Below are 23,448 nucleotides of genomic sequence, written 5' to 3'. Positions count from 1 at the left end.
CAGTGATCTACTATACAGTACACATAACATATATATATATATAGACACACATACACACACATATACACTATACACGTCAGTGATCTACTATACAGTACACATAACATATATATATATATATAGACACACATACACACACATATACACTATACACGTCAGTGATCTACTATACAGTACACATAACATATATATATATATAGACACACATACACACACATATACACTATACACGTCAGTGATCTACTATACAGTACACATAACATATATATATATACATATATATAAACGATTGTGTGCAGAGTGTATACACGCCGCCGCACTGATGGCGGCTGCCAGTGAAGGTCCGGGTGCTGCGTCCGTAATATGGGCACAAAGAGAGCAGCAGAAGAAGCAGCAGAATCGTGATTAGAAAATCTTTTTAACGTTCAATCACCCAACCCCCTCGCAAGACATTTCTGAAGGACCACTAACATAGAAGACACTCGATTTTGTCCTCCATTATCATCTGATCCATCCGAAATGTCCATATGTAAGTAAACGAGCAGCCGCCGTCTGTTACTTTAAGGCTTCGTTCACACGAATTTGCTGCATTGTCCGTCCGTCTCTGTACACCAGGTCTCCATTGATGACGTGTCGTGCTGACCAACCAATCAGAGGCTGCAGCGGTCACATGTAGCGATACATCATTGATGGATTCCAGGTGTAGAGAGACTAAGCGTTGCCATGGGAGCGGAGTATAGGGGTTTGACGCTCTACTGTTTTCCGTAACAAATCCGCTACGTGTGAACTTCGCCTTACTGACAGGGATAGAGGCGGCCATTTTTGACAAGAAGTACAGCCCTATCGGTGTCAGTGGCTTCTCAGCCACTCATGATACAATGTCATTTAGTTTGTTCGAGATATAACTTAGGTCGTATTTTGGCCTCTGTTTTACGGCCCCAACACCTGGACCGCCAGCGTGAACCGAACTCAGATCACCATAGTGTTTAATGCTTCACTTAAACGGCAGGAAGTGGCTGTTTCGGGTCTTGCGGCCGCATTATGTCGGTCGGATTAAGACCAAAGTCACAATTGACGATAATTCAAAGAGGACAACCAATATGGCCGCACTTCCTGTTGTCCCATGTAAGGCCCCATGCACACGACCGTCATTTTCATCCGTAATTATGGAATCTGTAATTACGGACCCATTCATTTCTATTGGCCACGGGCACCTTTTCGTATATTTACGGATGTGTATCTCTGCCGTAGAAAAGCTCTGCGGACAGTAAAAACTATTACGGTTGTGTGCATGAGGCCTTACGGGAGTGACGCAATGCTGTGTACACAGAACGAGCCTGGAATACGTATCCATAGGCGCTCCGTGCGCTTATATATGGTGTCTCATAGAAAATATCTCCGTACTACCTCTGCGGTGGCGCATTTGACACGTTTTTTTTTTTGTAATCTGTGATACCATTTAATAAACGCAGCTATTACATGAAATATAACGGGGAATGTCAGCAGAATGAGGCGTTATTCTCTGTGGTGTAGTGTGATGTGATTTAATGAATGGCTTCCCCATACTGTGCCTGCTGCACCTGCTCAATACAAAAGCCTATAATGTTATTATGCTGAACAATCGCGTCATTTTGCAGGTCAATTTCTGATTGGCTCCTATTAACGTCCCTCAAAGTCCATTGAACCAATTCAGTGAATAAAACCTGTATCATCCCCGCCCCAGTCTCGTAAAATCCTAGTGACTGGTTGTTTTTCCTGTCCATTACTAGCGTGTTTCACACTCATTGGTCGAAACGGCCTGCAATCACTGTAGACCCTCCCATTTGTCTTTGTCCCTATCGACGCAGGGCGCTCTCTCCGTATTGGCCATCACGGTTTGCCAATCACAAAGTCCATGTCCAACCTCTTCCTGTCATTGGCCGGCCATAACGCCTAACAGAGAAACGATTGGCTCGTTGGGACGTCAATCAACAGGCTTCTTGTCTCCCCCGTTTCCCAGTGTGCCCTGCGCGTCGCGGCCTTGTTCGCGCCTTCAGCCCGCGGAGGAGCCGCTGCTGCCGCCATGTCCGACTATCCCGGAGCCCAAACCGGGAATCGCAAGGACGCGTTCGCCGATGCTGTGCAGAGGGCTAGGCAGGTGAGGAGAAAGCGTGGGCTGGGTACTGTGGAGACACCTGAGGGGCGGTGGAGGGCACGCAGGCCGGCTGTGTGTGTGGGGTGTATTGTGTATCCGGCCGATGTTGTGGTGTAGGGACTATGTGGTAGTGTGTTGTTATATTGTTATACACTACAACTTCCGCACGCTGCTGCACAACACTGTGTCATGTGTGCTTCACTGATACACAATGCTAGCCGGCAAGGCACATGTGCACGACCCTATGTCTCGACACAGCATGGCAGTGCCCTGTCGCATAGCATCACCACACAATGGGACGGGTTCAGCTGCCACTCTGATAAATAACTCCTAATTTTAAAAAAATATGAAAAATCCAGAGACTTGATATAAGGTCGTGGTTCTTTACCTCAGGCGCCATTGACATTAAAGGGGGTTTCTGCCTTAAACACTGGTGCGATATCGATGCGTGTCGCTGTTTCGTGGAGAAGCTATAGGGGGCGCTGTCTGACTGGCCGAAAAGGGGTCAGTGATTACAATGGGTCCGCCATTGATTTTGAGTTATTCGTGACCGCGGCCTGCCCGCTCCAGTCATAGGCTAGCGCCCGGATCTTGTGATGGTCTTCTAAGAAGGGGGAGGTTTCAGACTATCGGGTTACCTTATGCGGTCCTGTTACCATGGTAATAACGTAGTCACGCCTGCAGCCATTACTGCGGAGATATAAGCTGGGACTTTTGGTGGCTTCGCCCTGATCTGTAGTTTGGGGGGTATTTAGCAGGGGCAGGACGACCCCCCCCCCTCCCCCACATGTGTTTCTCTTAGTACGGTCCCGGTATGTAAAATGTGAGTGAGATTTTCTAGATAATGGAAGTATTCGGTATTTCCCGCCATGTTCGGCTCCATTCACACCGCGTTATCTTCCATCGGAGGTATAAAGTGCGAGTATTTCCTGATATAAACCAATGGAAGACTCTGACGTATGCCGCTGTTTCGGCGTATGTTGCCCATAGGGTCCTAATGTAGAAAAAATAATTTATTTTACACTCTACAGTATTCATTGTAGATCCTGGGAATACACATGTATCATCTATGCACTGAATTGGTGATAATTGTCTGACCGCTGGGTTCCCAATAATCTCAAGAACGGGGTCCTAAGCCCCCTGATCCTCCTCACTGCTCAACCCCATGGAGGGCGCATGCTCGACTGCTGCTTTATTCAAGCTCCTCACTATGGGGGGGGGGGTGCAATGAGGGGGTCCTGGGCAGCTTAACTGTAATCGGTGGGGTTCAAGTGATCAGACAATCACCTGTTCTTTGGATGGGTGATGATGATTGTCGGTTCTGGCACAACCCCTTTAATAAACCCCTTGTGTTCCGGAAAGAAAATTGTATATCTGCTACTTGCAAAAAACAAACAAAAAAGTTGCTGCTTTCAATGTCCAAAGAGCCAATGAAAAATGAGCTGGAATCTGGATGCCATGGGCAACTGCTCCAATTTTTGTGTTGGGGCCTGTTCACATCACCGTTCGCTTTCCGTTCCGTGGGAGGTTTCCATCGGGTGAACCCCGCAACCGAAAGTGAAACTGAAACCACAGCTTCCGTCACCGTTGAGATCAATGGTGACGGATACATTGCTAATGGTTTCCGTTCGTCACCATTCCGGCAGGTTTCCGTTTTAACGGCGGAATCAATAGCAAAGTCGTCTGCGGTGTTGATTCCGCCGTTAAAACGGGAACCTGCCGGAATGTTGACGAACGGAAAACATTAGCAATGTATCGGTCACCATTGATATCAATGGGGACGGAAACGGTAGCTGTGGTTTCAGTTTCACTTTCCGTTGCGGGGTTCACCCGACGGCAACCTCCCACGGAACCCCGGAACAGAAAGCCAACGCTGATGTGAACAGGCCCCTAAGCAGTTTTTGGTAACGTGTATTGAGGCTGGAGAAGAAATCGGCACTCACACCAGATGTGACCCCTGATGGCCTAAGGCCACATGTACACAAACTTGTTTTTTCGCCCGCAACTCATCCGCAAAAATGCAGGTGAATTGCGAACCTATTCATTTCTATGGGCCCATGCACACGACGGTGGTTTACACAGTCCGTGCATTGGCCGGGAGTCCGGACTGCCAAAAAATAGGACTTGTCGTTATAAGGGCCGTATTTGCATTCCGGACTCACTGAAATCAGTATGTGCATGGTGCGTGGTTTGCACACGGCACTCCGCAGCCGTAATCACAGGCCGTACACACGGCCGTGGGCCTAAGGACTTATTTTTGGCCACAGTTTATCCACATTTTTGAGATATATCGTGGATGTAGTCACTTCTATGACCCCTTCCTTGCACACGACCTTGGTTTTCATGTATCCGGGCTGGGGCTGCAAAAACCGAGCCGCGAAAACTCAGGACATGTCATCGTACGGTCCGGATTTGCGGGTTCACAGAACTGGTGAAATTGACGTTAATCCTGGATGCACAACAAAGGCTTTTCGCGGTCCGATGGACGGCAACTGATCTATGGTTTTGTGGACCACAAAATGCAAGCGGCTGTGATCGTGATTTCTAACTCCTTTTATACCCAAAGATAAATTGGTAAAAACCAGCGCCGACCAACAATACGGGTACTGTTCAAATCTACGTTGGACACTGTCATATATATGATGAAACGTTTACCGCGGCACGCAGCACTGTTCTTCCCGTCACAATGATGGAAGCCGCGGACCCCAGTATAAGTCTATAGGATCCATCAGGTTCCATTGGTGTCTATTGTGCTTCGTAAATGACATGTTTCTGCTCCTATGACTGTACGGAATTGATGACCCCATAGCGAGTCGTTAACATTCAAAAGACGTCCGATTTATTGTTGCATTTGAACGCATTTTTTTTTTTTTTTTCAAAGCTCCAATCGAATTTACTTGTCTACTTATGACTAGCAGGTGCCTGTTCACACCAGGAGATCTTGCCAACAAGCACTACTTTTTGGGACGTGATGAGATTCGATAAACAGCGAGCAATTAATTTCTCGCTGAACGTGTTCACCCTGACCAATGATTGTGAAGTGTTACTCGATATGACGATGTTTTAGGCAATAATCGCCCCCTTGTTAAAGAGGCTCTGTCACCAGATTATAAGTGCCCTATCTCCTACATAATCTGATCGGCGCTGTAATGTAGAGAACAGTGGTTTTTATTTTGAAAAACGATAATTTTTGAGCAAGTTATGAGCAATTTTTTAGATTTACGCTAATTCGTTTCTTAATAGACAACTGGGCGTTTTTACCTACTTGCCAACTGGGTGTTGTAAAGAGAAGTGAATGACGCTGATTGGTCACTGATTGGTCAGCATCATACACTTCTCTTTACAATGCCTACTTGGTAAAAAGTTAAACGCTCAGTTGTCTATTAAGAAGCGGCACGTAAAAAATAAAAAAAGCCCGCCTGCACAGAACATCGTAAGACCCATTGAATTCAATGGGCAGATGTTTGGAGCAGTTTTTTCGGCCATAATTCGAGGCGTAAAACGCCTGAATTACGTCCGGGCGTGAGAGCATACCCTTAACCAAGCCAAAACCGCAGTATCTGGTATCATGTACTCTCCAGGTGATCACTTCTTCATTAGGGTTGTGTGGGGTGTAGGATTTTCTTTTTGTTCCCTTTTGTCCAGTTGATAGTGGGGTGGTAGATGAAGAATCGGATACTTTTCATTCTAGGTTATATATTGATTCCTCTGTCCTGATTTAATATAATGGACCACTGATGGAAATGGCCTCTGGTTCAATCAGGGGGGGGGGGGGGGGGTAGTTTTTTTTTTTTTCCCGACTGAAGTGAATGCCTTGATTCCTGGGTGTAGCCTAAATCTATTCTCTGATAACCAGTAGGAAATTTCTAGGGGTCCTCACTTTTCGAGTTCAGGGTGCCCCTCTGTAACCTATAGAGACTGTGAAGGGGCATATCAATCAATCACTCCAGCTGGAGATCTGGGCTTGTAGACATATATGTTGTCAGTACTGAAGTTCGAGTCTTTTCTTAGGGTCTCATTCAGACGAGTGTTCTGTGTCCGTTGAAATGACTGACCGGACACGGACCCGTGCAAGTCAATAGGGCTGTTCAGACCTGCGTGTTTTTTCACGCTGTGAGTCTGTTTCGTGACACTCACTGCATGTCCTGTTTTTGCGGACCCTGTCGCCAGTTGAAGTCTACGGTTGGGACAGCACACGGACGACCTCCATGTGCTGTCCGAGGTTCACGTATCGGTTGCTAAAGAAATGCAGATAAAGAAAAGGAGGTGCTTGCAGGGGAGAATCACGGACGTGCTCGTGTGAATGAGGCTTTGGTGTTTCCTTGCCCTCAGGACAGTGGTTTCTCCCTGTGTCATTACACCCTGTTATAGCTCCTGGGAGCCGCTTCATTACACTGTGAAAGTCCTCGTAAAGTCCTAGGTACGAGACTCGTCAGGTTCCTGATACAGCAGGCCGCTCACTGATTTATTTATGAGCTGGGCGTCTCTATTCTGTGGTGTAATTTCTATAAATATAACGTTCATTGAGCTTTACCTCATCCCGTCTATCCCTAATATACTCTACACTATTATCTTCCCCTGCTGATACAGCTGCATCCGGCGGAAGTGGTAACTGTGCAGCACCTGCTCCATCCCGCTCCTATGTCCTCATGACAACACTTTCCTGCTCTCCCTCAAGCCTTGTCATAGTGACCAGCCTGAATCCAAAGCCCCATTCACATCCCTGTCCACATAACCAGATTAAAGTGGGCCTGTCTGTCTGCTCTCTTGATATGTTGGTTTTTAGTAAATCTTTATATTCTCACTAAAATAACGGTTCTGGAGCATCTTTTCTTAGACCTCTGCATTGTATTCCTCTGTTATTCCTCCTGGTGCCAGTTGGGGGTGTGTCCCTATGCAGTTTGACACTGTCCAATCAGAAATCAGTACCACCTGTAATCGATCACATCTACGTTCTATCCACCGATCAGACCCTCTACTGGTCTCTTTAGCCATATATTTCTCTTCTGTGAGAGTTTAGAATGGTTGCAAAGGCTTTCATTGCTGCAATTTTTGGTTTCAATGCCCTCATAATCAATAAGAACTTTGTAGAAGAAACCGCTATAATTGAAGAAGTGTTTCGGACTGACCTCTCGCCTCTTGTCTTATACAGATTGCAGCAAAAATTGGCGGAGATACTACGGGAGGAGTTAACAACAGCCAAGAATTTAATTTTGGCGGTCAGAAAAGACAGCTAGAAGATGGAGGTAAGAACTTGACCCTGGTTATATACAAATTGGCTGCTGGTATTACCGGAGTGGGGTGTATACAAAGGCCTGGGGTAGAAGGATGAGTTTGGGCATGACCCACCACAATGTGATATTGTGGACAGAACTTTAGGTGCCCATAAACCTTTAGATGTACGTCTGCCGAATCGAACCACTTCTGTGTGACCGGCCACCCATTTATTGTGTATGGGTTTGTCCTGCCTTGCCCCACCCCCAACCGTAAATGTTCGGGCAAAGAAGGATCGGGCGTGTTGGATTTCAATATGGCCGATCCTTTGTACTCACGGGAGATAAGGTGTCCGGCAACAACTTCGTCCCATCTCCCCCTTGAACACATGCGTGTTCTGCCCGAGGAGGTCGGAAGGAATAGCTGTCAGCCAAACGAGCGTTTGGCCGACTCCTAGGTACGGTATATGGCCAGCTTCATATTGATAGTCGCTCATTTAGCCCTTTCCCTTTTTTTTTTATTTAGATTTTTATATATATATATTTTTTTTCTCTCCATAGACCAACCAGAGTGCAAGAAAATGGCCACACAGAGCGAACGTAAGTTATTTATGGGGTTTCTTTACTGTTATGTGTATTGATCAGTGAATCCTGAGGACTTGGGCGCGATTCCCATTTGAGGCAGAACCACCGTGGCAATTTTCATCTGATGTGATAGGAGGGATAGTGCTGCACACAGCGCCATTCTTTGTCCAAACGGTCCCAATTGTAAGGCCCCCTGCACAATGCCGTGCCTGTAATCACCGCTATAATTGATGTGACTCGGACCGTCACCCGCATTTGTGAGCCGTGCTCCCGTTATAAAGTAGTGGAGCACGGTCCGTAAAAGAAAATAAGAGGACGTCCTATTTTTTTCCGGCTGCTTTCTACGGCCCGGACACCTTTCCGTAAATATATGGGAAGCTGTCCGTCGGCCATAGAAATGAATGGGTCCATAATTCCGGATGAAATCTACGGTTGGGGCCTTAGTCTGCCGTCTAGCGGTATCCACCGTGCGATGGTTCTGACACTGTATCGTATCCTCTGTTATGAACTGAGGCAACAACCCAAGTGTGAACGTAAAATAGATTTTCCACATATTTCACTCGGATAGGCTGTCACATTTTCTGGTTGGGTGTCTGACCCCCTGAGTCCTTTCACCTTATTCCCGAAACACAACCCCCACTAATAAAATGTTGTAGTTCCCCTGCACGTTGTGTGTCCAGGAGCAATCTGTGAGGAAGCGGCCGCTGTGCCGTCACCTACTATAGTGGGAAAACCCCTTCAATTGTACAGTTCCATGCAGTCTATTGCTTCCTGTTATCAGCCGTTCAGGCTGGGGAGAGGCTGACTGTAGTGTTGCCTAATGACTTTTATTTTATCCTGCAGAAATGTAATGTATGTCTTTTTGTATATTCCAGCGATGGCGCCTCCTCTCACTCCAGTACATGTCACTCGGTAAGTTTTCTACCTGTTCTTTCACATCCTTTTTTGTTTCTTGTACTTCATTGTAACCTTCCTATGGCTCCAGGGCATCATCGGTGACTGAAGAATATCGTGTACCTGACGGCATGGTGGGACTCAGTGAGTAATGCGTAACTTGACTTTTTTGTTTAATGTTCTAATTGACTGTAATAAAACTGTAGACTGATGAAGCGTCTTTCACGTTCAGTCATTGGCCGCGGAGGAGAACAAATCAACAAGATCCAGCAAGAGTCGGGATGTAAAGTTCAGATTTCCCCAGGTGAGAAGATTTCATGTCTTCCTGCATCGCAATTCACTAACATGATCTGTTAGGCTTTTTAGATTTGTTCTCAATACGAGCTGTCTCGTTGATTGGCGCTAGTCTACGCGGCACAGGACAGGCCGTGTAAGAGGACCTGTAGGCAGATACTAATAAGCGATCTTTTCTATTACAGACAGTGGGGGTCTACCGGAGAGGGTGGTGTCATTAACCGGTTCTCAAGACGCTGTGCAGTAAGTAAATTACCTACAGAAACTTCTCTCCATGAATCCAGCGTTAAAAAAAACCAAGAAATGCAGATTGCCGTTTTTTTTAATTTTTCTGAACGCTTTTGGGTGCCATTTTTAAAAGGGTGTGGTGTAAGGTTCTGTTCACACTGGAGTTGTGAACCTCTGTCCAGCTTTTCATCAAACAGCCTGATAATTTTTATTTAGGGCAAATACTATTGTGGAAACCCCATTAAAGTCAATGGAGACCTTCAGCGACCATTCGCATCCACAGAACGGATCTGTCACGGCACCGTAGCTTCTGTTATAAATGAAAGCCATGATGCTAGTGTGAACAGAGCCTCTTCACGTGTAGCCTCCGTGGCGTTCAGCTGTCATTGCTTTTCATTTGCAAAGTGTTTTTTTTATTGATAATCGTGACCCAGGTTCTGTATTTGGTCTCCTCCTCCTGTTTTTTCCTGCAGGAATGCAAAAATGATGCTCGATGACATAGTGGCACGGGGCCGTGGAGGACCATCCGGCCAGTTTCACGATAATGGAAATGGGCAGAATGGCTCCTTACAAGAAATCATGATTCCTGCTGGCAAAGCCGGACTTATCATCGGAAAGGGGGGAGAAACAATTAAACAGTTACAAGTAAGATGTTCCGTACAATGAAGGGGACTTGGGCCTGCGGAATGGCGTATTGTCATGGTAAAGTAATGTATTTGTATCCCCCCCCCCCCCTCCTCCTCTTCTCTGTCCCAGGAGCGTGCGGGAGTCAAGATGATTCTGATACAAGATGGTTCACAGGGCTCGAATGTCGATAAGCCTCTGCGCATCGTAGGAGATCCCTTCAAAGTGCAAGTAGGTTTCCAGAAATCGAAGCTGTCCCTATATACTGTCCCTAATATATTGTCAAACTGTTGCTCTGGTGTTGGCACTGAATTACTCTATATGTAGGTCAGCGGCACAATGCCTAGACTCAAGGCAAAGTCTCATGTCTTGTAAAAGGACGCTGGCATTGAAGGGTTTTACCACTGCGAGCATTTATCACCTATCCACAGGATTGGTAACCAATGTATGATCGCCAGGGGCTCCACCGATCACAAGTATGGCAGTGCCGATCCCCGTTTCTCAATGCACGGTGGCAGATATGCATGTCTGATGCTGCTCCATTCAATGTCTATGGGGCTGACAACCAGCTGCACGCTTGTCTACACGATGGCAAGGTTTAAAAATAAGTATACCCATCTAAAACGCTATTGGCCTATCCTGGGGGAGTCGACACCCACAGATAATGAAACCCTGTACAGAAATGCTTAGCTCTTTTTAGTAAACGTTTGCTAAGGAACTGTGGAAAGTAATTGACTTTTATTTTTATGCTTTTTTTTTTTTTTTGGAGATCTGGTGAGGACGTTTGAGTGTTCGGAGATGTCCCACCACTATGTGCAGGCTTCCTTTATGTTACCAAAATCCACAGTTATGTTCTCTCACATCTGTATGTTTTGTTGTTCTCTAGCAAGCCTGTGAGATGGTCATGGATCTCTTACGAGAACGAGAGCAGTCAAACTTCGGTGAGAGAAATGAGTACAGCTCCCGAGGAGGAGGTGGCGGAGGAGGAGGAGGTGGTGGTGGTGGCGGAGGAGGAGGAGGTGGTGGCGGCGGAGGAGGCGGCGGTGGCATAGATGTAAGTAGTGGCCCAAGCTGGTGGACATCAGTGGACTGTGTAAAGTGTTTCAGGCATTGACTTCTTCCTCATCGCAGGTACCGGTTCCTCGACACTCAGTTGGGGTAGTGATCGGGCGCAATGGAGAAATGATTAAGAAAATTCAGAACGATGCCGGTGTCCGGATACAGTTTAAACAAGGTAAGAATCCAACGTGCTATTAAGTTTTAATGGATGCTAAAAAAAATTTAGTCACAAGTTTATAACTGCCCCGTCTCCTACCTAATCTGATAGGTGCTTCACTGTAGATGACAGCTTTTTTTATTGACCAAGTTATGATGATTTTTAGTTTTATCCTAATTTGTTCTAAATGCCCAACTGGGCATTTATTACTCCCTGTGGGCGTAGTTTCACTGCACAGTGTGACGGGACTTCCTCCAACTGGTCCTTCACCGGAGCTACGGAAGAGTTAAGACATCGCCTGCAGGACGCTTATCCTAATCTGCAGAGGCTGGAGGCGATGTCTTTTGACTCTTCCGTCACTCCGGTGACGGACCTGCGGGAGGAAATCCCGTCGCGGCGAGATCACGCGGTGCAGTGAAACAAGCTGGCAATGAATGAAGAGACGTGTACAACACTGATTGGTCAGCGTCATACACTTTTCTTTAAAACGCCCACTTGGTGAAGAGTAAAAAAAAAAAACGCCCAGTTGGGCATTTAGAACAGATTAGCATAAAACTAAAAATGATCATAACTTGGTAAAAAATAAGCATTTAAAAAAAAAAAAAAGCTGTTATCTGCATTAAAGTGGCGATTAGATTAGGAGATAGGGCACTTATAAACTGGTGACAGAGCCTCTTTAAATTACTTCTGCTGATCTAAAAGTATACCTGATATATATATCAACTTTGTAATCTACTTACTGTTAAAATGTAGTTTTATCCATGCAAATTGTGTGAATAGTTAGAGCAAAGGACACTGAGTTGAGGAAGTGGGGGGTGTCTTTTCTGCTGCCTGCCAATAAGTCTATGGAGAGGTGGGAGAAGGAGCAAACACGCTGCCCATAGAAATCTATGGTGAGGGGAAGCAGGGAGGTGCTGCCCATAGTAGTCTATTGAGATGGGGGGGGGGGTTGACGGCCGGAAAAGGAAGCAGAGAGGCCCAGACACGCTTTCCATAGAAGTCTATGGAGAGAAGGGGAGCAGACACAGATGCTGCCCATAAAAGTCTATGAAGAGTGAAAGGAGAGGAGGGTGTAGACAGACACACATTGACGCTACTGCAACTTCTAATAAGTGTTATGTCACCCCAGTGCTGGATTCTCAGCTACACTGCTCATTGCTCCTGCATTATGTCTATACGTGAGGGATAGAACAGGAGTCTCCTCTTCGGTGTTCAGTGTATAGAAGGCATGATAGCGGTTAGGGCTCTGCCCACTAGCTCAGGGACCACTGGGAATTATAGAGCCTGCAGAGGGGAAAACTGCTAAATAATGCCATATGCTGTATATTACGCTCGGTGGATAAAATCCTCTCCATGATCATGTGATGGACACACAGGTGCACGGCTCGTTACATGGTCATGTGGTTATCAGACAGGTGCTGCGATCACTTATACACTAACTGTAATGAGCCGTGCACCGGTGTCCATCACAGGATCATGGACATCATTTTATCCACGAAGTAAACAAATGGTCCTACTGCGGAACGACAAGCAGAGGCTGTGAAAACTGAAGAATTAATACAGGATCGGTTATATATAGTATATTGGGGGGAAAACAATTTGTTGAAACTGGACAACCCCTTTAACCCGTTAGTGACCGGCCCATCGTGTTTCTACGTCGGTCACTAACGGGCCTTATTCCGATGCCATAGACTTTTTACGTCGCGGCATCGGAATAAGTTTACAGAGCAGGGAACTGTCAGATCTCCCTGCTCTCAGCTGGTAGATGTAGCTGAGGGCTGGGGCGTCCCTGCTCTGCCGGGTGAGATCGATATTATTATCGATCTCACCCGTTTAACCCCTCAGATGCGGTGCACAATAGCGAGCACCGCATCTGAGTGGTTTTGGAGAGAGGGAGGGAGCTCCCTCTCCTGTGTCTCCAATGGCAGCCGGGGGCCTAATAAAGGCCCCCAGGTCTGCCTGGAGCGAATGCCTGCTAGATCATGCCACAGGCATGACCTAGCAGATGCCTGTCCGTTTTAAACGGACAGGCAGTAATACACTGCAATACAAAAGTATTGCAGTGTATTATAAATGCGATCGCAGAATCGCATATTATAGTTCCCTAGTGGGACTAGTAAAAAAGTACAAAAAAAGTTTAATAAAGTTAATAAAAAAAAAATGTGAAAAAAAATTAAACCCAGCTTTTCCCCTTACAAAATGCTTTACTATTAAAAAAACAAAACGTTAAGTTACACATATTTGGTATTGTCGCGTCCGTAACGACCCCGACTATAAATCTATTACATTATTTAACCCGCACGGTGAACGGCGTAAAAAATGTAATAAAAAACTATAGAAAAATTGCTGTTTTCTGTGAATCCTGACTTTAAAAAAATGTGATTAAAAAGTGATCAAAAAGTCGCATCTACTCCAAAATGGTACCAATAAAAACTACAAGTCGTCCCGCAAAAAAAAAGCCCCCATACAACCGCATCGGCGTAAAAATAAAAACGTTACGGCTCTTCAAATACGGAGACACAAAAACAAATAATTTTGAAAAAAAAGCGTTTTTACTTTGTAAAAGTAGTAAAACATACAAAAACTATACAAATTTGGTATCGTTGCAATCGTAACAACCCGCTGAATAAAGTTAGTGTTATTTATACCACACGGTAAACGGCGTAGATTTAGGACGCAAAAAAGTGGCGAAATTTCAGGTTTTTTTTCTATTCCCCCCCCCCCCCCCCCAATAAAAGTTGATCAATAGATAATATGTCCCCCAATATGGTGCTATTAAAAAATACAACTTGTCCCGCAACAAACAAGACCTTATACAGCGATGTCGATGCAAAAATAAAAGTTATAGCTCTTGGAATGCGACGATGGAAAAACGTAAAAAATGGCTTGGTCATTAAGGGGTTAAGTGCCAGTGATGAGGGTATGGCGTGTTTTTTTTGCTATTTCCTTGGTGTTTTTAGAGTTTGCCTGTAGATCATTTTTAGTCTGTTTCTGTTTTCTATAATGTGTTGGCACCAGATCCAGTGAGGTGAAGATTTAATTCCTCTTGTTTCCCTTCAGATGATGGCAGTGGTCCAGATAAGATCGCACACATTATGGGTCCCCCGGACCGGTGTGATCACGCAGCCAGAATAATTGGTGACCTGTTGCAGAGTTTGCGAGTAAGTTCTTGTAGTAAATGGAGCTACTTACCTTCATCATCCGTTTTATCACGTGTTCACTTCGTACTTTTCTTTTATAGACCGGTCCTCCGGGACCTCAAGGCCCAGGCATGCCACCTGGTGGCCGAGGAAGGGGCCGAGGGCAGGGGCCATGGGGACCTCCTGGAGGAGAAATGACTTTTTCCATACCCTCTCATAAATGTGGCCTAGTTATTGGTAGAGGTGAGCTGATTGGTCTTAGTAGTCTGATGTGTTCACGTTCAGTTCCCCCGTCGCGCACCTTCTCACCCTTTAATGGTTTCTTCCACGTCTGCAGGTGGGGAAAATGTAAAGGCAATCAACCAACAGACTGGAGCATTTGTGGAGATTTCGCGGCAGCCGCCACCCAACGGCGACCCGAACTTCAAGATGTTCATCATCCGCGGAGCCCCGCAACAGATCGACCATGCCAAACAGCTTATTGAAGAAAAGATTGAGGTGAGTCTTGCAGCGCTCCTTCCTCTCTGCGCGCTCCTCTCTGCGCGCTCCTCTATGCGGGTTCCTCTATGCGCGCTCCTCCACTTAATCAACTTTTTAGTTTTCAGCATTATTTACTGCTTTTATATACAGCGTTTTGCAAAACCGTTTAAATTGGGTCATTAAAATAGAAGAGAGAACTTATTTTAAAATTGCTTTACTGATGTGAGAATGTAAAATGTTTGTTTTTCTTCCAGGGTCCCTTGTGCCCGATTGGACCTGGGCCCCCTGGTCCTGGTCCAGCTGGCCCTATGGGTCCATTTAACCCAGGTCCTTACCCACCTGGGCCCCCAGGAGCTCCGCCGCAGTATGTTGAAGACTTATGGTGATTACAACTTTTTTATATTTTACCCTTCTTAAAGTTTTTACTGTACATGAATTGTTGTGTTACTGCTAAATTTCCAAAAGATGTAATATAAAGTACGCTGAACAAGTGGCGCCATCCAACTAAGCGTCTGTGCGAATGCAGCATTGGGGAGCTGTTCCGGTCTTAGGCCTCATGCACACAGCCGTGCCCATTATCACGCTCTGCAATTACGGCTGGCGGCTGTTTAGAGCCCACCAGCACTTTCGGCCCGTGCTCCCATACAAAGTATTAGAAGCACGGTCCGTAAAAAGCAAAAGATATGACGTCCTATCTTTTGCGGAGGCTTTCTACAGCCCGCAAATATATGGCAAGGAGTCTGTGATCAATAGAAGTGAATTGGTCCATAATGGCGGACTGTAATTACGGACAAATTCTACAGTAGTGTGCATGGGGCCTGGGGTAATAAAGCGCTATCACTGTATGCCAAGCTGTAAACATTTCTAATATACATGGGTGAGATCTATTAAGAGATTTGTGACCGTGCATTGATCCACGTACAAAGAGCCCAAATTTAAGCGGCGGCGTACACCTCTTAATATTGGCGCATCGTACTCCAGCTGGCTTCTGTCTTAAGAATAGCGTATGAAATGCTGAGTTTTAGTAAAACACACACACACACACACACACACACACACACACACACACACACACACACACACACACACACACACACACACACACACTTTTGTTTCAATTCCTCACTATTAAGATATTTGTTTGCTGTCAGTGAATGAGAACACTGGTTTACATTCAGAGGCTGCAGACTGGCACAGACCTGCGCTCCGCAGCGAGATCTAGACCATTGTATACAGTCTAGGCAATGCTCTGTGAGCCCGACAGCCTGAACTTCGAACTGGTACATTGTAGCAAACGATCAGTTTTGTGCTGTCGCTGTATTTAACTTTTTATTTATACCGGGATTAAGGCGATTTCTGTTAATGTTGAACTTTTTTTTTTTTATGGTCCATAGTTTGGGTGCTATTTTAAGGGGATTATGTTTCCATTTCTTGGCTGCAGGTATTTGCATGTTATGGTTCTTGTGCATAGATTAACCCCTTAATGCACCTCGACCTGCACTTACATCAAGGCGCAGGTGTATTACAGCTGACACCAACGGACGGTAAAAGCAATCGCGCTGTTCCTGGCCGTTTAACCCCTCAAATGCTACGGTCAGTTGCAACTGCAGCATCTGAAGCGTTGGAGAGGGGGGCGCCCCACTCCGACAGCACCCCAATCCCTTCACTCTGCCTCTGTTAGGCCTGGCCTCTGGCAGGGCTTAGTTTGTTTTTTTTTAGATAAAATGACTCTGTTAATGCTTGTAATTTATGAATGTAAATATGTTTGTAATAGACGTACATTTTCCAAATTGGCCCAGTTTCCAGATGCTGCCGTGGGGTACCTGACTGGTGACGTCACTCTCTGGCCGCTGTGTTGATCTTCAATCCTCTTCCGGGTACACGACACGTCACTAGTGCCGTGTATGGGCTGTTCTGTTATACCGCCCGTAAGGTGCATGTGCGGTCCCTGCTGTTATCTCGAACGCGTTACGGGCGGTATAACAGAACAGCCCATACACGGCACTAGTGACGTGTCGTGTACCCGGAAGAGGATTGAAGATCAACACAGCGGCCAGAGAGTGACGTCACCAGTCAGGTACCCCACGGCAGCATCTGGAAACTGGGCCGATTTGGAAAATGTACGTCTATTACAAACATATTTACATTCATAAATTACAAGCGTGAACAGTCATTTTATCTCAGATGCCTGTAAAAATGACCAGTAGTGCAGTGTATTGTCGGCAATCTAATGATCGCCGGTTCAAGTCCCCCTAGGGACAAATAGAATGGATTTTAAAAAAGTTAGTTTTCGTAGTGAATTTTTTTTTTTTTTTTTTTTTAAAGTTTAAAAAGAAAATTTTCCTTAATGTAAGAATAAAAAACCCCCAAAAAATTGGTATCACTGCGTCCGTAAAAGTCTGAAACGTTACAATATACCTTTATTTAATGCGCATGGTAAACGCCGTAAAGAAAAAAAAAAACAAATGCCAGAATTGCTGTTTTTTGGTCCAATAAAGTTATGGCTTTCTGAATCTGGAAAAATATTTTTTCTTTTTTTTTTCTTTTGTAAAACACTAGACCTATATAAATTTTGGTATCGCTGTAATTCTATTGAGAAGAATAAAGAAAATAGAGGAATCAGTTTTTCCCAATTCCACCCCACTTAGATGATTTTTTTCGGTTTCCCTGTACATTATATGGTACTTTTAATAAATGGTGCCAATAGAAACTACATCTCATGCCGCAAAAATAATCCTTCACATCGCTCTATTGATGGAAAAATAAAAAAGTTATGGCTCATAGAAGGCGTGGAGTGAAAAACCGCAAAAAAACAAACAACCCGGCTTGGACACTAAGGGGTTATGGGTATGTTCACACAGTTTTTGTTTTAGGCATATTTCAGGGAATAAACGCCTAAAAACGTATTCGATGGGAGAAACGAAGTTACGTTCAGACGGGGAAATTTTTTTACGCTACAGTTTTTAAAAAAAAATGAAAAAAAACAAAACGCTGCGTAAAAAGGAGCCTGTTTGTCACTTGAGCTGTTTTTCATGGTCTATGGAAAAACGGCTCCAAAAAAACCTTTTCGGCTACATAAACTGCTGACAATCCGAGGCTGGTTTCCCTTGAAAGCAGCTCCGTCATTTTCAGCCGTTTCTGAATTTGCGTGTGAACATACCCTAAGGGTTAAATTGCCTAAAAATGTAAAGCTTTTTTTTTTTCCCCACCGGCCATCAGTATTTCACTACTGATCTGTCATTTCCTCTTTTGTATTGCAGTCCGGGGCCTCCGCCGCCTCCACCTTCTCACCAGTACCCCCCACAAGGTTGGGGCAGCACGTATCCCCAGTGGGGGCAACCGCCAGCTCCTCACGACCCAAGTAAGTCACATGCAAGATCTCAATGGCTGGTGACTTCTGGATCAGCGCTCAAGTTGTGTCCAGTGCTGATAATGGGTTATTTTACGCCGGCTGACATAAGATCTGTCAATCCCACTAGTAATTCCCCCTAATTTCCTTCATAGCGAAACCTCCCGCCCCCACAGACCCCAGCGCTGCCTGGGCCGCTTACTACTCGCACTACTACCAACAACCTCCTGCTCCTGTCCCTGGGCAGCCCCCTGCCGTCCCGGTCCCTCCACCTCAAGGAGAGCCTCCTCAGCAGCCCCCGCCTGCCAGCCAGCCTGACTACACAAAGGCCTGGGAGGAGTACTATAAGAAGATGGGTGAGTTGGAAAAGATCTCATTGTGCATTTGCTGCTGTGATCCGTTACCGTCGTGGTTAATGGGATATTGTGGTTTGCAGCAGTTTGCTTTTCGTGCCTGGACTAGTGCAGTTTTGCAGCAGCGTTGTAAAGTGAGCGTCAGAGCGGTCATCGTGGTCTTTACGTTCTGCAATCTGTCGATTGGAGCAATTCAATGACCATTTTCAGTGAACAGCCTCTATTAACACCTTGCCGACCGCCCACTGTCTTTTGACGTCAGGAGGTGCGGGTGCTTAGTCTACAGAGACGTCTTTTGGCGTCGCTGCTGATGAGCGCTCGTGTAACTTACAGCTCCTGATCTCAGAGCAGCCTCCTGAACACAGCTGGGGTCTGCAAACATTCGGACCCCAGCTGTTTAACCCTTTGATTACCGCGGTCCGTGACCACGGCATGATCGAAGGGAATTCCCCTCTTTGATTGCATCACCGGGATTCCAGTGATGCGATCAAACACTGGGGAATCCCTCTGCAGTCAGCCCTGGGGACCTACAAAGCACCCCAGGGCTGTCTGTTCCGTGTGCCTGCTGTTCGGGCACACTATGTGCTGCCCGATCAGCAGCCTGTGTCAGTGACAGTGTAATGTATTAGCGTACAGAAGTATGCTAATACATTGCAAGTAAAAAATAAAGTTACAAACAAATAAAAAAAAGTCTTTATTTTGCATTAAATAAATTTTATTGCCCCTACAGTAAATAAAAACAACCTACACATATTAGGTATCTACACGACCGTAATAACCTGGAGAATTAATCTAATGGGTTATTTAACGTGAACGGGATAAAAAAAAAAAAAACCTATTCCAAGAATCGCTTTTTCCTATATTCACGGCGTAAAAATTTGTAACTTTTTTGACCCCCAACTGTGGGGGGAAAAAAAAAAATACTATTTCTCTCGCATAATTCAAAGGCCTCATAGAGCCACGTCGGTGAAAAAATAAAGTTATGGCTGCTGAAACGCAGAGAGGCAAAAACAGAAAAATTGAGCTGGTCATTAAGGTCTCTTCAGGCCCGGTCATTAAGGGGTTAAAATGTAAGAAAATGCAGAAGAAATGTCTGTTTTTGATGGTGTATCCCAGTATAGCGCCCCCCTCTGACTGTCGCCTCCTCCTGCAGGTCAGCAGACGACTCAGCCCACAGGACAGCCGGATTACACAAAGGCCTGGGAAGAATATTACAAGAAACAAGGTGCAGTGCCCGGGCCCAGTCTCTACACGTGCAGCGTTGCTACGGCTCTTATTTTCTAATGTTTCTATGTAATGTATTGTAGCCCAAGCAGCAGCCGCTCCTGGCGCCCCAGCGGTGGTCACCACAGCGGCTGCAACGGCAGCGGTGGCAGCGGCATCATCTGTTCCACCCACAGCACAACCAGACTACAGTGCGGCATGGGCGGAATATTACAGACAACAGGCAGCGTACTATGGACAGGCACCGGGAGCGCCACCCACGCAGCCGCCTCCGGCACAGCAGGGGCCACAGGTCAGTCTCATATGTAGAAATCACTAACCTGTGCCATCACCCGCAGGCAGTCCGCCATGATTGACAGCGGTAGTATGCACTTTCACAAATAACGAGCATGTGTGGGGCCAACCATCCAGATGGCATAGCAGCGTCACCCCTTGGGACACTCCTCTAGGTTCTGTGTTTGCGCTGCCCTGGATGTACATTTAGGGATAACAGTCCCCCTCCCCCATGGTTGGATGACTGTTGTGCCCACCACGTGACGTCCCGTCCTCTTGTCTCTTCCAGGCCCAGTGAATGTCACGACTCGTCGTCACTCATTACCAGTCTGGAGACGGGAGCCTCTGTTGCTGACCTCAGTGAGGGGAGAAGATGTTTGATAAAGTCCACTAGTTGTATTTTTATTTCATTTTTATTTTCTTAGGACATTTTCCTATTTTTATTTTTTATTTTTTTTGTCCTTCATCCTTTTCCCGGTTTCTCATCTTTGAAAACCAGAGATGTCCCGGCCCCCGTGGAAGTTTATTCAGCGACAGGGCAGGTTCTAGACATTAGGACTAATCTGAGCGCCTCCCGTCCACTCACCCCCCCCCCTCCCCCTCCCACCCCGACAAATAAAAAACACGGTTTTATTCGCTGGAGCTGCCTGTGAGTAATGAAATATATATAATTTTTTTTTATTTTTTAACGTAAAGAGATTATCCCCCCTCTTCTCCCTCCCCCCCCCCCCCTTCTTTGTCCCTGTGCTTTTAGTTGGTTGAACATTCCCTGGTGACACCCCCCATGCTGTCTGCTGGTCCCACATCCGCAGCTGGGGCGTTGTGAAGTGCGCCGGTCCCTTCCGCCAATGGGGGGGTCGCGATGTGTGTTGTCTGTTCAGAGACATGGAAACTGTACGCTGAGTTTTTACTTTTTATTGCCTGTTTTTAACTTCACAATAAACAATGACAAAACTCTGGCGACTTGGCTCTCCGCTCTGTTCTTCTTCCTGCGGCGGTCTCGTCCGTCGCGCCGCCGGTTTCCAGGTTCAGGTGGATGTTTTATTTTCCTGTTAATGTTTCTCGGGATTAATTCTATGCTGTGTTTTGGAACGGCAAAGGGAACCCCAATAAACCTGTGAAAGAAAAGTCTACGTGGGTCAGTTCCAGACTTGTGGAGGGGGATTGCAATGCAGAACCAGTTACCCCTCACCCTATTGCTTTGTAAGCACAATTTATGGTATCCTGTAGGCTGCTGCGCCGCCCCTTTACCCTATAGCAGTGGTCCCTGCTGGTCATCTGTTTTCTAGTATAATGTAAATGAGGTACTGCAACTTTCTAGTATGCTATGGATTTACATTTTTCACCATTTTTGAGGATCTCTGCATGCTGTCAGTGAATAGGAAAGAGGCTTAAAACTAGTCGTAGCTGAGGGTTTGCTACAATTCTATCCAGTCTAGGCAATCTCTGTGAGCTAAGCAATACTGATAAGTTTTACCTGCACTCATACATTGTAGCAAACGGCACTGGATAAAGTTTTGTGTTGCAGAGGATTGTTTAGGGTGGATACAATTGCAGCAAAGCCTCCGTAGTAAGAAGCATTGGGTAAGAATTTATCTATGAGCTGGCAGCAAGCAAAGGTCTTGACAAAGTATTGAAACGCTGGCCGTCGGACAGTTCACCACCAAAAGGTCGTAAACGCTGCGGAATTTTCACAACGGAATTCTGTGTGGAGATTCCGCAGCATTTACAATAGCAGCAAAGCGGATGATATTTCGATATCTCATGCCCACGCTGCGGGGAAAAAACTGGCGTGTAAACGTTCATAAATTGATCTGCGGTGCGGGTTTTAATTCTCGGCATGTCCATTTCTGCTGCGTTTGTCTTTCCCTAGTGGGTTTTCCCCTTTGAATTCAATGGGGATGCAAAACCTGCAACAAAGCCAAGTGTTGTGACCTTTGCGGTGGATTTGTGGCGGTTATGCAAAAAAATAATCACCCAGAACGCTCTGCTTCTTCCTGTAGTCCGGCCTCCTGGGATGACGTTACATCCCATGTGACCGCTGCTGCAGCCAATCAAGCTGGGAGGCTGGACTGCGATGGAGGGACGCGCCGACATAACTACCTACTTCGGTATGAGTGCGTTTTGCCGCTGCTTTCCGCAAGTACTGCGGGTTCCAGGTCGGATACGCTGCGTGGTTTTTACGCATCGGATCTGTCTCGTGGGAACCCGGCCTTAGGGTATGTTCAGACAAGTCGGAAACTCTGCAGAAAAGTCTGCAGCCTGCTGGGAAATCTAGCCGAACATTTACACTGAATCGTGCTTTCATTTGGTGTGGGAAACGGCCACCAGAACAAAATAAAGCCTGAATCGGCCTCTTGTGGTGATGTCATAGCAACGCGTCCCTGCTCTCCTGGGTGCTGTTTAGGGCGACCTGCTGTGATGACGTTTCATCACATGTGACCGATGCCGCCAGAAGAGCAGAGATACGTTGCTATGACATCACCAGAAGAGGCGAGTATAGGCTTGATTTTTTTAAATCGTCGTACTCCAAGGGGAAAAACTGCAGCGACTCCGCAGCATAAACATGCGCGCCGCTGATTTATAATCCGCAATTCCATTCATTTTATGCACCTTTTCTGTGTTCATAAATACGCCGCAGCGCGTGGAGAAGAGTTATTGAAATTTCATCCACTTTGCTTTTACTGTAATACGCAAACACGAAAAATTCACTGCACATTTTCCATGAGTACAGCGATGTGAGGACTTATTTTTTGCGGGAGGAGTTGTAGTTTCTATTGACACCATTTAAAGTGCCATAAAATGTGCTGGGAAACTGGGAAAAATTGGTTCCTCCATTGTTTTTGGGGTTTTGTTTACATCTTTCACCGTGCGATAAAAACAACAACTTTAGTTTTGTTCTCTCAATACGATTACGGTGATACCAAATGTGTAAGTTTTTTTTTTTTTTTTGTTTTTTTTTATATTTTACTACTTTTACGAAGAAAAGCTTATTTGTTAAAAAAAAAAAAAAAAAAAAGTAGTTTTGGATCATTAAATTCTGAGAGCCGGAACTTTTTTTTATTTTTTGGGCGATTGAGCGGTTTGGGGGCTTATTTTTGGCGGGACGAGCTGTAGCTTTTATTGGTAGTTTTTCGTTTTTTTTTTAATGTTTTGCAGCGTTTGCACAATAAAACTCCGTTTCTATTAAATAATTTATGCTTGTGCTGCCTCCGGACTCCAGGAAATAAAAATTTCGGTGAGTAAATTTTCGTTTTCCTGATCGTCCTTGGCAGCACAACACATATGGGACTTGCCAAGCAATAGCTATATGGGCGGGATAGCAAACGCCATTTCAAGCACTCTTTTGCCAAATGGAGAACCCTCTGATGCCAGCGAGTCGAGCCTGTAGTGCTTGACAAAGGTTGATGCGGATGCCCACGTAGCCGCTCTGCAGATCTG

The 23,448-nt window shown here is 45.8% G+C and overlaps 1 protein-coding gene across 1 annotated transcript; it reads left to right on the top strand.

The window, feature by feature from the left end:
* Positions 1 to 1,936: 1,936 nt before the first annotated feature.
* Positions 1,937 to 20,391, top strand: KHSRP (KH-type splicing regulatory protein). Its single transcript, XM_075859165.1, has 20 exons — positions 1,937 to 2,137; positions 7,287 to 7,380; positions 7,909 to 7,947; positions 8,808 to 8,844; positions 8,918 to 8,970; positions 9,059 to 9,130; positions 9,306 to 9,363; positions 9,822 to 9,993; positions 10,105 to 10,203; positions 10,859 to 11,026; positions 11,104 to 11,206; positions 14,249 to 14,349; positions 14,430 to 14,571; positions 14,666 to 14,826; positions 15,063 to 15,190; positions 18,069 to 18,169; positions 18,313 to 18,513; positions 19,664 to 19,735; positions 19,818 to 20,026; positions 20,297 to 20,391. The coding sequence occupies exons 1-20, from the start codon at positions 2,063 to 2,065 to the stop codon at positions 20,303 to 20,305; spliced, it is 2,094 nt and encodes a 697-aa protein (XP_075715280.1). The 5' UTR covers positions 1,937 to 2,062; the 3' UTR covers positions 20,306 to 20,391.
* Positions 20,392 to 23,448: the final 3,057 nt, after the last annotated feature.

This window comes from Rhinoderma darwinii, chromosome 3 (genome assembly GCF_050947455.1).
Source record: "Rhinoderma darwinii isolate aRhiDar2 chromosome 3, aRhiDar2.hap1, whole genome shotgun sequence".
Classification (NCBI taxonomy): domain Eukaryota; kingdom Metazoa; phylum Chordata; class Amphibia; order Anura; family Rhinodermatidae; genus Rhinoderma; species Rhinoderma darwinii.
Note: the sequence above shows the minus strand (reverse complement) of the source record. Positions and strands in the feature narration are given on the sequence as shown.

Coding starts and splice junctions, on each gene's coding strand:
- KHSRP (XM_075859165.1), top strand. CDS start 2,063: ATGTCCGACTATCCCGGAGCCCAAACCGGGAATCGCAAGGACGCGTTC. Junction 7,381..7,908: donor AAGACAGCTAGAAGATGGAG/GTAAGAACTTGA, acceptor TTCTCTCCATAG/ACCAACCAGAGTGCAAGAAA. Junction 11,207..14,248: donor CCGGATACAGTTTAAACAAG/GTAAGAATCCAA, acceptor GTTTCCCTTCAG/ATGATGGCAGTGGTCCAGAT.